Raw genomic sequence first — 14,848 nt, 5'->3', positions numbered from 1 at the left:
TCTATATGGTTATCGTAATGGAAAATTATCTATCGTGCCCTTTCTCCTCTATCAATTCTATCATGATGATCTAATTCAATCCATTAATACAGCTAATATACAATTGAATATAAGTTAATAACATTCCGTGTTGTCACTATGCATGCTATAAGTTCATATGACAGTAAAAATAAGAATAAAGAGATTAATTTGAGAGAAACATGGTTTTGCGTCACAATAAAGACGAAATAAAAATAATTGAAAAATGTAATTGTGGTATATCGTGGTAATTATCCATATCGTGATATACGTTTTTTTTCCCTATCGCCCAGCACTAACCAGCAGCAGTCCAGCCGCCGGCCCTCGGCCACCCTCAGCCCCCCGCCTGTCACCCCGACGCCAGACAACGAGCTAGAGGACGAGCCCCGTGACGACCTGCGCGACGAGGAGGACTTTGAGATCCCGGTGCTGCCGCAGGGCCAGACGCTGGTCATCAGCATCCTGTCCACCTGGGGCGACCGCCACTACGTGGGCCTCAACGGCCTGGAGGTCTTCAGCGCCACCGGCGAGCCCGTCAGGCCGGCGCGGATCAGCGCCAACCCGCCCGACATCAACGTGCTGCCAGCGTACGGCAAGGACCCGCGCGTGGTGGCCAACCTGATCGACGGGGTGAACCGCACGCAGGTGAGGGAATATGAGTGTTTATATATACCGGCCAGATGCTGGTGAAATTTCAGTTTGGCTGGTAGAAAATACCAAATTACTAGCCACTTTGACCCATTAGTGAGTGTGCGTTTGGCTCGTAAGATTAACATCTACAAGCCATTTTGGCTGGTGATGAAAAAAGTTAACAAATTTAGAGCCCTGTACAGTATGTATTACAGGACAGTGAAGGAGAGACGGGAAATAAATGGGAGAGAGATATGGGGAAGGATTGGCATAGCACCCGGGCTGGAATCGAGTCTGGGACTGCCGGTGTAGCAGCCCAGTGCCCCACCATTAGAGCCACGGTGGGGCCTAGAATCTGAATATTGCCCCAATCTCAGACATAACATTTTGATGTCCATACATTGTTTTATCCTTGGTTGGACAACTCTCTCTTAGTTTGTAAAAGAGGTAACAAAGGTGCATTTGCCTGTAGGCCTCCATAGGGGATACTTTTGAATCACTAGTGTTGATTGCTATTGGATAACATTACAACTGTACTGTATGTGACACCATTCAATTTGACCTCACTTCCTGTGAGCGCTGTTTAAACTTACAGACTAGCTTTGTACTACGGCCCTTCTCTCCTGTACCTGTCCTGCTTGTAACTAGCCAGACCACACCCTTCTAGTGACGCAACACCTTCTGTGTTGCTTCTAGTCAGACTGAGAGCAAAAACAATAAATCTGTTACACCTATGCCTTCTTCAATGAAGTTTGATGATTGTCTACTACAAGACAAATCAGACATTTGCAGTGCTCTTAACAAACATTTTTCTTTAGCCAGTCAAAGTTTTGACAATAGCAATAATCATTCCTTTATACCTAGGGCTGGACATGATATGTGTATCAGAGACAATGTCAGAGACGATGATCTGGAATTCAGGCTTCATCCTGTGTCTAAGCATACAGTGCTATCTGCTTTATTAGCAATTGATAGTCGCAAATCCACTGGAGAAGACCACCTAGATCCTCTTTTTCTTCGCACTGCGGCATATATAATAGCAGAGCCATTATTGCACATTTTCAATTTTTCTATTTCCACTGGAGTTGTCCCTACACTATGGAAATTTGCACACATTACCCCGTTGCACAAGGGGGGTGATAAGACTGACCCTAACAACTATCGACCAATATCCAAGCTACCGTGTCTCTCAAAAATACTAGAGAAGTTGGTAAATGATCAGCTCAAAGAATTTCTAAATACCAATAATATTTTGAGCCCTCTCCAATCAGGATTTAGGCCTAAACATAGTACAGTTACTGCTGCTACTAAAGTAATGGATGATATTATCACTTCTCTTGACAAGAAAAAACATTGTGCTGCCATCTTTGTGGACTTATCCAAAGCATTTGACACCGTGGACCATTCTCTGCTTCTACAAATTCTGCCTGGTATTGGTTTTAGTGCAAGTGCCTGTAAATGGTTCCAGAGCTACCTTTCAAACAGACACCATACTGTAAAATTGGGTAATACTCAATCTGACCCCCTGCTAATAACCAAGGGGGTCCCACAAGGTTCAGTATTAGGTCCGGTACTCTTCACCATGTACATAAATAGCATACTTTCTCTCCTTTCCAACTGCTCTATTCATCTATATGCAGATGATACAATTTTGTATTGTGTTGCAGATTCTGTACAGCTAGCCTTGGAGAAATTGCAGCAGTCTTTTGATATCCTACAAAATGCCTTAATTGGTCTTAAGCTTCTACTTAATGTAAGCAAGACTAAATGTATGGTCTTTACTCGATCTAAGCATGTTATTGAGAGAGTATCACATTATAAGTACCTGGGAATCTGGCTAGATGACAAGTTCACATTCAAGAAACATACTGACTGTCTTGTCACTACGCTCAGACAAAAGCTATCTTTCCTGCACAGAAATAAATATCACTTTCCTGTTTTCTGCAGAAAAAAGTTAATTGAAGCTACTTTTCTGTCTTCCCTTGACTATGGTGATGTTATTTACAGACATGCACCACTCTCTAATCTGAAGGCACTTGACACTGTCTATCATTCAGCTCTTCGTTTTATTACTGGGGATCCATATAGTACTCATCATTGCCTGTTATATGATAAAGTTGGGTGGGCTCCACTTTCTCACAGAAGGGACATGCATTATTTTATTTTTATTTATAAGGCCCTCACTGGCAAACTCCCATTTTATATTTCATCTCTTTTAGTTTGGCACTCCAACCCATACCAAACCCGCAGCAGCAATTTTTTACTGGAGGTCCCTTATGCCCGCACTGAACTGGGTAAAACGGCTTTTAGTGTCTGTGGACCTTCAGTTTGGAATACATTACAACAAAGGATGGGTCTTCAAGCCTTTGTGCCATTAGAACATTTTAAAGTTACACTGGGAAGTTTTTTATCACATACTTGTACTTGTTTTAACTCATAAGTTTTAATTCATAGTTTGTCTTAATTCTTACCTCTTATATGATTTATGGTGTATTGTGTATGTTGTTTATATATGATTTTATATGTGTAATTGTTTGTTTTACTCGACATCATTGTAAATGAGGGCTGGGCCCTCAATGATTCTTCGAGTTTAAGTAAATGAAATGAAGAGCGATGTAAATATAATTTCTGAACTCCCGAAAAAATGGGAACTCCACCCACTTTGTCGGACACCAGTCAACCAGTAGCAAACCTATGGCGGGTCAACCATGCCATATGGGATACGATAATTGTTATGGTCTTGGTCAGGCCAAGTCTCAAAGAGATTTGAAAGTCAGTGATAATCAGGCTAGCTTGTAACATCTCTTTAGGGAGGGAGAGAGAGAAACATTGGGAGAAGGCCTGGGGCCTTTTGTCTCTTTATTTCCCTCCCTGACCAAATGAATCTTGCCTCTAAACTTCAACTATTATACTGGATTTGAAGTCTTGAATATGTATAATTAGTAGTAAAACCCAAATGTATTCCAGGACTGCATGCACCTGTGGCTGGCTCCCTTCACGCCGGGCCGGCGCCACGTCATCGAGCTGGAGCTGGGCCGCCCGCACCGCCTGGCCATGGTGCGCGTCTGGAACTACAACAAGTCGCGCATCCACTCCTTCAGGGGGGCGCGCGAGGTGGAGATGAGCCTGGACGGGAAGTGCATCTTCAGGGGAGAGATCGCCAAGGCCTCGGGCACCCTGTCTGGAGGTAGCCACCCGTATTTTGGGGTTATTTTTTGGGGGGGGGGCTCTTTTTTTACTTTATTGATGACAGGTTAGTACCAGAGTAGACAGGAAGCGAATGGGGAGAGAGATAGGGTGGGGTCTGCAAATGACCCGAACTGGGAATCGAACCCAGGTCGGCCGCATGGCAGACGAGTGCCCTACCGTTTGGCCATGTCAGGGCCTAGCCACCCGTTTTTTTATGATATTTTCTTTGTCTTTCATGACTTCATTGATAGGACAGTGAAGGAGTGACAGGAAATGAATGGGAGAGAGAGATGTGGGGAAAGATCAGCAAATGACCTGGGACGGTATCGAAAAATCTCGCCCTCATTTTTATTTTTCCATTTTATTCTGTTGAAGAGAAAAGTCTGCCTTCAACCAGGATTTTTTTTGCTCGGGTGAAACCTTTTTTATCTGGTTATTTGTTTTTCCATTTCGTTTTTGTGATCAGGACTGGACCAGTTTGGCGACACCATCCTGTTCACCACGGACGACGCCATCTTGGAGGCCATGTCCCGCTTCGATGAGACCTTCGTGGACGGAGCGGAGGAGGCAGGGCCAGGGGTGGTGGAGGAGGAGCTACAGAGGCCGCGCACCGCTGACGGGGAGGGGGAGGAGAGACCATTCACACAGGCTGGATTTAGGGAGGACGAGCAGCCGGTAAGGAGGGCTCTGTGTGTGTGTGTGTGTGTGTGTGTGTGTGTGTGTGTGTGTGTGTGTGTGTGTGTGTGTGTGTGCGTGCGCGTGCGTGTGCGTGTGTGTTTGGAGAGGGGGAGAAGGACCCTATATCCAGGCTGGTTTTAGAGAGGACAAGTGGAGATCTACTGGGAAGAAGCAACTGGAGAGAGACTTTGGTGTGTGTGTGTGTGTGTGTGTGTGTGTGTGTGTGTGTGTGTGTGTGCGTGTGTGTGTGTGTGTGTGTGTGTGTGTGTGTGCGCGTGTGTGTGTGTGTGTGTGTGTGTGTGTGTGTGAGAGTGTGTGTGTGTTTGTGTATGAATTCTGAACATGTGAATGACTCCAGGGAGCAGTAGCTGTCATCTTACATGAATGTCTTTGCTCTGCTGTGGGTAGCTGGACCTGACAGTGAGCCCGCGCTCTGAGAGCAGTCCGGACATCCAGCACGCTCCAGGGGTCTACACAGGGAAAGGTGAGAGCACTGCACGACTCCTCTCACTAGAGCTAGGGGTGGGGAACCTTTTTCATTCGAGGGGCCACTTCAAATTAATCCCAGGGTCGTAAAAGTTCTCCGAGGGCCGTACTATGAACACAAACCAGGATTTCCCCCTGCACTTAAGGCCTATATTGAAGGCAGTCACCTTTAAAACAGACCCCACCTTCTCTAGTTCCTTTGTATATAACTTAGTTGTATTGCAAATGTATTTTCCAAGACTCCATTACAAAATATGTCACATTTCATGTGAAGCTGCATAACATTAAAATTACATCGGGGGCCGGATAAAATGGCCTCAAGGGCCGCAAATGACCCTGGAGAAATAGGTTTCTGACCCCTACACTAGAGCTAGGCGAGCCATTACAGCACAGACCATCATGTTTCAGTTACATCTGGCACACATCTGATTTGGATCGGGCTCGTACACCATCAGAAATTTGACATACTATGCTTTCTATCCTTAATTCCATTTCTCTGCCTGTCACAATAATTATTGGAAATCACATTCTAAAATGGTCAGAAATGGCCTGGCTTCCCTTGTTGTCCTATAGCCACCAAATACAATGTGTGGCAGGGTATTTACGCTCCAAAGCCTCCAGATACTCATGTAATGTCATGTCAACATCATATGTGCGTAATGCTGTTGGACAGCAGCCTAAACAGTTACGATGAACATGGGTTATAGAAATAAAATTGAGAAGTAGAGAGAAAAGATTTTTAAAAAACTCAACTTTAAAAAGTTATAAACTGTGTGTGTGTGTGTTGTGTTGTGTGTGTGTGTGTGTGTGTGTGTGTGTGTGTGTGTGTGTGTGTGTGTGTGTGTGTGTGTGTGTGTGTGTGTTTGTACGTGTGTGTGTGTGTGTACGTGTGTGTACGTGTGTGTGTGTGTGTGTGTGTGTGTGTGTGTGTGTGTGTGTGTGTGTGTGCGTGTGCTTCTGCGTGTGCTTGCGTGTGCTTGCGTGTGCTTGCGTGTGTGTGTGTGTGTGTGTGTGTGTGTGTGTGTGTGTGTGTGTGTGTGTGTGTGTGTGTGTGTGTGTGTGTGTGTGTGTGTGTGTGTGTTTGCGTACATGTGTGTATGTTTGTGTACAGTGCTAAAGCTGAGCCTGGTGGAGACGTGGGGTGATGTGCACTACCTGGGCCTGACGGGGCTGGAGGTGGTGGGGCAGGAGGGCCAGAGCATCCCCCTGGAGCTCAGCATGCTGGACGCCTCCCCGCGAGACCTCAACACGCTGCCCGGACACAACAACGACCTCCGCACACTCGACAAGTCAGTCAGCCTACTCTCCTCTACTGTCCTCTCCTGTCTATCGCTCTCCTCCCACCGCTGCTTTTCATTATAGCTCCTGCTTCTGTCTGATTCTACCTTTTCCATTCACAACTTTAATTAACTGTTTAATGATGTTGCAGCTCAGTACAGTATACCAGTAAATACTACGGTCTATATAAAAAGAGATACTCTTGTAGCACCATCCTCTTCTTTAATCCATTTCTACAATGGTCTTACATGTACACATTCCTCCCACTCATACACACACACATACACACACGCGCGCACACACACACACACACACACACACACACACACACACACACACACACACACACACACACACACACACACACACACACACACACACACAGACACCACCACCATAAAATATTCTACTAAACATACGTACTACATGGACGCAGACTTTTTTTGCAGAGTGTAATGTTGATGCCAAACTCTCCCCTTGCAGGTTGATTGACGGCCAGAACATCACTATGGATGATGAGCACATGTGGCTGGTCCCCTTCAGCCCTGATGCCCAGCACTGGATGACCATCACGCTACCCGAGCCCCACACGCTGACCGGCCTGAGGGTGTGGAACTACAACAAGTCGCCAGAAGACACCTACAGAGGGGTGAGGCCAGGGAAGACGGTCGTATACTACATGTATATTTATATTGATATACAGTATATTAACCCATTGATGCCTAAACTACCTGCAAAAAACACCTGCTAAATGCCCAAGCTAAAGGCTGTCAGCCTCTGAAAACCTAAATATCTCAGCCCCTTAAGCACATAAAAACATGATGTAACTTTAAAAATCTCAAATGTCATGAATTAATTCAACAACTCTCCCAAGTTCCTATTTTTTACCTACTGTACATGACCATATCCACATCGCAGGTGAAGGTGATGCATGTGTGTGTGGACGACGTGTTGATCTCTCCACCTGAAGGCTTTCTGGTGAGGAAGGGGCCGGGCCACTGCCACTTCGACTTCGCCCAGGAGATCCTCTTCATAGACTACCTGCAGAGCACAGACAACAGCACGCAGACGCACAGGTACTGACACATACAGTCCAGTCACATCATCAATAAGTAGCTTAATGATAGCCCCTGATGAACACACACCGTTCCACCACTGGGACATTGTAATAGTCACTGAAGAAACTGAACTACCACACTACTATGACAGTACACTGGGCATTTAGTAATACATTACGACTTGGTCATTGGCATTCTGGTAACTAATTTATTACACAGGCCGTGTCTCCAGGGATTAAAGGCTCTACAATTACATACTGTAAAATGAAGAGACTGTTTGTTCATTTAAATACAGTATGCAACACTTAAACCACAGAATTGTTGCTCCGTTTTTTTATTTTTTGTGGCATATAGGTTAATGCTGAACACATATACACAGCAATAACCCGTTAAGACACAACGTTACAAATTTGCTTTTACCAGAATGGCAATGACCAAGTTGTAATGCATTACCAAAGGCCCTGTGCACATAGTAGTGTAGTACTATGGTAGTTCACTTTTCAATGACTATTGCAGTGTTCCACTGGTGGAAAGGCACGCATTATGGGGCTACAACAATTAAACTTGCATGGCATGAACTTGTTTTGTCCTGTGCAGTGGGGCTCTTTGCCAGAGGGAAGAGGCCAGTATGGACTATGAAGCACCTCTCATGCCCTGTGGATGTATCCTTTTCCAACATGACATCATACCAGAGCTAGTTAGTTTATTTGGTTTATTTAGTCAGGGACCATGTGCAAAGTACATTAATTATAGTAAAGAGATGACGTGCACTAGATTATAGATTAAAAGCTCATTTCCTTCTGCGGTCCCTGGGCAGGTGAGAAAACATGGCTTTAAGATAACATAGCGTCTTGAACTGCCTATTTATCGCATCACAACTTTGAGATGTCATACCATTCATTCCACATATAAATAATAATAAATAGTAACTGATTAGAAATGTTCCTCAGCCTTTTCTGGCATGGCTTGTTTTCATGTCGTGTGTGTCTCCTTCATCCTGCTGTGTCATGGTCTGTTCTGCAGTCTTGTGTGTTTCCCCAATCCTGCTGTGTCATGGTCTGTTCTGCAGCCGTGTGTGTTTCCCCAATCCTGCTGTGTCATGGTCTGTTCTGCAGCCGTGTGTGTTTCCCCAATCCTGCTGTGTCATGGTCTGTTCTGCAGTCTTGTGTGTTTCCCCAATCCTGCTGTGTCATGGTCTGTTCTGCAGTCGTGTGTGTTTCCTTAGCCCTGCTGCCTCAGTCATCTTCCAGCTGCAGCTGCTGACCAGCTGGGGTGACCCCTACTACATCGGCCTCAACGGCATCGAGCTCTACGACCACAACGACCACAAGATCCCCCTCAGCGACAACAGTATCCTTCATTACATTACATTACATCACAATACATTTCATGACATTGCATTACAAGATCCCCCTCAGTGAGAACAGTATCTTTCATTACATTAAAATACATTACATTGCATCACAATACATTACATGTCATTGCATTACAAGATCCCCCTCAGTGAGAACAGTATCCTTCATTACATTAAAATACATTACAAGACCCCCCTCAGCGACAACCTTCATTACATTAAAATACAGTACATTACATTACATTACATTTAGCAGACACTTTTAACCACAGAAGAAGATCCCCCTCAGTGACTTGTCCTTCATTACATTAAAATACATTACATTACATTACAAGACTCAGCGACAACAGTATCCTCTACACATTAGCACACATATATTACATTACATTTAGCAGACGCTTTTAACCAAAGCAACTTACAAGCAAGTGCAGATTGTGGAGTCAATACTAGAGATGCAGGATAATGTGGTTATCCTGTGGTCCTGTGGGTTTTTCACAGGATCCGGGTCTGGCAGGATCTTAAGCAGTGGATCCGGTATCCGGCGGTTACCTAAAAATCAGGATCTGGTGCATCTCTAGCCTAGGCTTTTCCAGTCAGTCTTTCACAACCCCAATCGCTGCATGGAGTGAAAGCCCTTTGAAAGTGGCCGTTGCAGGCATTGTAGCAGTAAGCCAATGAGTCTAAAAAATAGTTTGAGCCAACTTAATAAAAAGGGCCCACGTGTGCGAGTAGGCCATGTGTTTCAACCCTTTCGTAGGATCCGGTATCCGGTTCCAGATCCGGCAGGATCTTAAGCAGTGGATCCGGTATCCGGCAGGATCCTAAAAATCAGGATTCGGTGCATCTCTAGTCAATACAGAGTACAGCAATATACAAGAAATGTACAACAGACAGAGAGCAGTAACTATCTCCACCTGTCTCAATACACTGTATCCATAGGCTGAAAACATGCTTAAGTAGACAGTTGCACACGTACATTTGCACACACACACACACACAAACACACACACATGGGCACGCACACACACACACATGCGCGCACACACACACACACATGCGCGCACACACACACAGAGACATGTACACACAGACATGTACACATTGTAATGCATACACAGAGGAATGATGCCATCTTGTGGTAGGAAGTAGTATCTGACTAAGACCAGTGGCTCATCAATGGCAGGCACCTGCTGCATCTCTTCCACTCATGCACAAGTGCTTTATTCAGAAAGTAAAGGAATTGAACATTTTTAAAAAGCATGCATTATTTATTTTTATGCATTAGTTATGATGTGTCTGATACAGTTTGGGAAAACAAATGTATCCTTGTTCTGATATTAAATGAGGACAATGTGCAGAAAAGATCTCACATATGCGACACTTACTGTGGGGCTGTAAACAGTTGTGTTGCACATTTGCTTCTGTTGTCTTTAATGGTGGCTTTCAGACATTGCTGCGTTTCCAGACAGTGTGAACGTGCTGGACAGCGTGAGTGGAGATGTGCGCACGCCGGATAAACTGGTGGACGGAGTAAACAACACACACGATGGCCGTCACATGTGGCTCGCTCCCGTGCTGCCGGGACTGGTAAGCTGTACTACATGCATTGCGTGTTTTAACACATAAGTGCACATTGTCTTCTTTTTTTCTTTTTTTTAATCTTCATTTCATTATTATTTAATATTGCTGTTAATCTATGTATTAAGCATATTGAGCTGCAAGTGTTGGAATTTTGCTACACAAATACAGTTATTATTATTATTATTATTATTATTATTATTATTATTATTATTATTATTAGCAGTAGTATTACTATTACTATTATTATTATTACTACTATTATTATTGCTATTATTATTATCGTCATCATTATTATTATAAGCACACAGTGATTTGAGTTATGAATGTGACATGAATTAAAAGTGACACACTGGCATGAATCAAAAGCTAATGCAGCATTGCCTGATACCAGTGGCATGCACAGACATGTTTGGGGGGCAGGTATTGGAGGGGCATGTGGATGCTCAGGCTGCCTTACTATACTATATATAGGGATTATAGCGAGGCATTGTCATCACACACTTTTAGCCATCAAGTATTTCTAGATGATCGTGTCAACAAAGACCACTATACAAGGTGGAAAAAAACCCAGCAAAAAATAACTTTCAAAAATGGGACTTTTTGTCTAGGAGGGCAAAGGGGCAGGTGCTTTAGCACCACCTCGTCCCTATCCGTTGTGTGCATGCCTATGTCTGATACCACATATTTTAAATCGTTCTTCAACCTCTTATGTTGACAACTAAAGGCTTGTGGATACTGGTTTCACCTGCAGTGTGAAGCATTGCTTCCCACACACCAAGGCTTTAAATTGACACCGGTCAACCAGACAAATGCTGGTGAAAATTGAGTTTGGCTGGTAGAAAAGAAAACTTAGCAGCCACTTTGACCCATTAGTGAGTGTGTGTTTGGCTAGCAAGATAAACATCTACTAGCCATTTTGGCTGGTGATGAAAAAAGTTAATTTATAGCCCTACTCCCCACACATAGGTGGTGCACTATAGTGTGCTGTAGCACACAGCACATTAGCAGGTGGCTTCAACAATGGAGTTCAACAAGTGACCCAGACAAGAATAGAAGAAGAATAGAATAATAGTCATTTGTAAGGATAGACCGATATATATATATATCGGGCCGATATTTGCATTTTTTTAAGTGTATCGTATCGGCCGATAGGAGTGTGGTTTTGGCCGATTCTTAATATTTATTATTTCATGTCATTCGGGTTTTTTAAAAAGCACTTTATTTTATTTATTACTTGATTGTTCGACATTACTTGATTGTTAGAGTGGGTGTTTACCTCAATTTGATAATGTTAAAGGAATGTTTATTTTTAACTTGAGACCTGGAATATTTGTCATTTTTTAACCTTTTTTTTTTTTTTAACCCATATCGGCCCCAAATATCGGGTATCGGAAATCGGGTATCGGCCAAGGGTGATGAAAAAAAAATCGGTATCACATTGGCCTTTAAAAAACCCGTATCGGTCGACCTCTAGTCATTTGTAGTAATCAACAGCCAACATTGGCAGACTTTGGCACCGGTGCATCACGTGCGCTTGGGTTGAAAACAGTGGAATCGAATGTTGGTAGTGCAGTGCTGTCCACTTTGTCAGAACCGGTGTGCTGTAGACTTATAAGTAGTCAAATAATGTAGACAAATAATTTCACTAATTATCTCCTAACTTCTATAACTGCCTAAGGAGTACTGTGTTAATTTTAATCAGCTGTTTTTGGTGAAGGGCTTTATCAAATTGTAATGGCTATTACTATGTGTGTGTGCATGTACATGCTTTTGACAACTCTTTTTAACAAATACATTTCTATTTTGTAGTAATGGTTTTGCATGTGTCCCCACAGGTGAACCGGGTGTATGTGATTTTTGATCAGCCCATGACCGTGTCCATGATCAAGCTGTGGAACTACTCCAAGACACCGCAGAGAGGAGTCAAGGAGTTTGGGGTACAAGCACTCTCTTGATTTGATTTAATTAAAAAAAACATGTTTTTTTATTGTTCCTCTCTGAATGTTGTTCATGGTTACACTGTGGAAGGAATGTAGGTTGAATGCAATATTGTAATTTGGCTTGGTATAAAAAAGAAAATTCTGTAGGCCTACACCACTTAAGTCACGTTTACAGCATTGTGGCATTTTGGTAGTTTATAAGCAGAGCTTGTCCATGTGTTACCATGTGCATGGGTGTCACAGCAATGAGGTGAGTCTATTGGAGGGTCCAAACCGAAAGGTCTTACTTTATATTCTGTGCGGGAGCCACAACATGCAGGTTTTATATGAAGGAGCCGGATCAGCCTGGGAGGAAAGAATGTGTAAAACAGAAAATTAAAGTCCCTGAGATATTGCTCCTTATGGGAACCGCTGTTTGTTATCATGTCAATAACAAATGCACATCTGGTTGGCTAAGGAAGCAGGAGTTGGCAGTGCCTGCTATTTTCCTTCAGACGTTGACCTTGGGCCAGTTTCACTACCCTTGGGAAAGGAGGGAGAGGGAGGGAGAGAGATGGAGAGAGAGAGAACCAGAGAGGGAAAACAGTGATGGAAGAAAGCAGGGCCACATGAGATGCAATACCATGACTGGACTGGCCATAAGGCATACAGGGCATTTGCCCGGTGGACTGCTGATGATTTTTGCCTGGTTTTCCACTCAATGTAGTGAGTGGTATGAGTCCTCATGCCGCTACTGCTGACCTCTGAGTCAGATATAATATTCATTTTGGCTGTTGTGGTCAAAATAGCCTGTGATGGGCAGGACCGGATTAATGCACAGGCTAGATATGTCTGCAGCCTAGGGGCGCCCACCTTCCAGGGGGCCCCCTGATTGGCCAAAAGTCAAAAATAGCAAAATTGCAAAGATGCAATATTGAGTTATACATCTTGTTAATACAACTCAACACAGCTGGCAAACATGATATCCTTAATTCCTGTCATGTAAATATGACACTGTCTATGTAATTTCGTTTGTGAAATTTGCCTTCCGGGGGGCCCACAACAACCTTTAGCCTAGGGGCCCCGGGCTATGTTAATCTGGCCCTGCTGTTAGCTGACTAAACAATGGCATCACCCCCTTCAGGGAGTGCGTTTTAATATGCGACCTTGCCTCCTCCACTTGAGCTTGTCTCCTCGTCCCGCCTCCTGGTCCCTCCTCCGTGGAGAAAACTATAAAGTTTCCCAGCTGTCAGCCTAGCCACAACAACTTTTGAGGGACTGTTTTTCATTCACCATCCCAATTGCAAATGAGAAAAAGACTACGGCAGATATTGAAATATAATGCTGTTGTCAGTGATGTCATCATGACGAGAAGCAAGTGGAGGAGGCAAGGTCGCATATTGCAACGCACTCATTGTCTCTCTCAATGCCTGGCTAATTGGTTTTGGCTGTAATTGCCTGGCCAGATTTGTTTTACCAGTGCAGCTCTGTGCAATACCACACTTTTTATACCACATGGCCATAAAAGGTCATCAACAGCCTTCAGGCACTATCACAAACACAACAGGAAGAATTTCTACATAAAACACATTTGGACAGATGTCAAAGATCAACAGTCTACACTGAAAACATGTGCCTGTGATTTACAGACAAGTCTTTTCTAGTTTAGTGTTTAGTCAAGCAAAGCCCAAAAAGGAAATTGTTGTTGTAAGAATGTCACAAACATAAGAGTGCAACATGTCCCAAAAAAAAAAAAATCTGATTCATGCAAATCCACAACACATTCCTGTCACGTTGTAAAAGATCTGACGTGTAACTGATGACTGACTCCTTTTACTGTCAGATAAAATTATCATTTTTCTACTTGTCTGTGATAAAATTGAAAGAAAAATGTCTGCACACTTAAATCCCCTTTGTGTTCTTTTTAATAATAGGCCAAGCTTTCGGTCTACTGAGCCCTGAGGAAGGTCAGTAGACCGAAAGCTTGGCCTATTATTAAAAAGAACACAAAGGGGATTTAAGTGTTTAGACATTTTTCTTTCAATTTTACACAGTTTTTGTTTATGTTTGGCACCTTTTAATCGAGAGTGCGGTGTGATCCGGACAAACACACTCTACTTGTCTGTGATTAAATAAATTAGTCATTGGTTATAACATGAATGAAGACATGATGAACCTCCTACAAGGATCTCGTGTGTGTTAACCACATAAGTGGTTTGCTGACGTCAGGATGATTACCTCCGCCATGGAGCTTGTGTTTTCGGTCGCGGTGGTTTGTTGGTCTGTCTGTCTGTCTGTCTGTCTGTCAGCAGGATAACTCAAAAAGTTATGAACGGATTTTGATGAAATTTTGTGGAGTTGTTGGAAATGACAAACGGAACAAGTTGTTCAATTTTGGAATTTTTAAAAAAGATTCTTCACCATTGCTGGATAGGATGAATTTTGACATTCCAGTTTCTAACTCGACAAAAAACAAGGTTGAAAGACTTGAAAACTATTAGGGTTTAACATAGTCAAATATTCAATTAAACAGCTTTCTTGGTGGAGGTCAAAATAAGATGTGTTCACAAATGTTTCCTGGTAACGATAAGCCAGCATCACAACTTCCGGTGGCAATGTTCCATTAATAAAGTCTACTCAGCTGTACAACATTACCA

The 14,848-nt window shown here is 43.3% G+C and overlaps 1 protein-coding gene across 1 annotated transcript in view; it reads left to right on the top strand.

The window, feature by feature from the left end:
• The window catches only part of LOC134467939 (katanin-interacting protein), a 60,537-nt gene that overhangs the window by 32,311 nt on the left and 13,378 nt on the right, over nucleotides 1–14,848 (top strand). Inside the window, 11 exon segments of the mRNA XM_063221944.1 lie at nucleotides 328–663; nucleotides 3,616–3,835; nucleotides 4,304–4,512; nucleotides 4,924–4,999; nucleotides 6,113–6,290; nucleotides 6,763–6,928; nucleotides 7,198–7,355; nucleotides 7,935–7,999; nucleotides 8,577–8,687; nucleotides 10,139–10,278; nucleotides 12,108–12,209. Of these exon segments, the coding sequence (XP_063078014.1) occupies nucleotides 328–663; nucleotides 3,616–3,835; nucleotides 4,304–4,512; nucleotides 4,924–4,999; nucleotides 6,113–6,290; nucleotides 6,763–6,928; nucleotides 7,198–7,355; nucleotides 7,935–7,999; nucleotides 8,577–8,687; nucleotides 10,139–10,278; nucleotides 12,108–12,209 (1,761 nt within the window).

The sequence above is a fragment of the Engraulis encrasicolus genome, chromosome 17, assembly GCF_034702125.1.
Source record: "Engraulis encrasicolus isolate BLACKSEA-1 chromosome 17, IST_EnEncr_1.0, whole genome shotgun sequence".
In the NCBI taxonomy this organism is placed as follows: Eukaryota; Metazoa; Chordata; class Actinopteri; order Clupeiformes; family Engraulidae; genus Engraulis; species Engraulis encrasicolus.
Note: the sequence above shows the minus strand (reverse complement) of the source record. Positions and strands in the feature narration are given on the sequence as shown.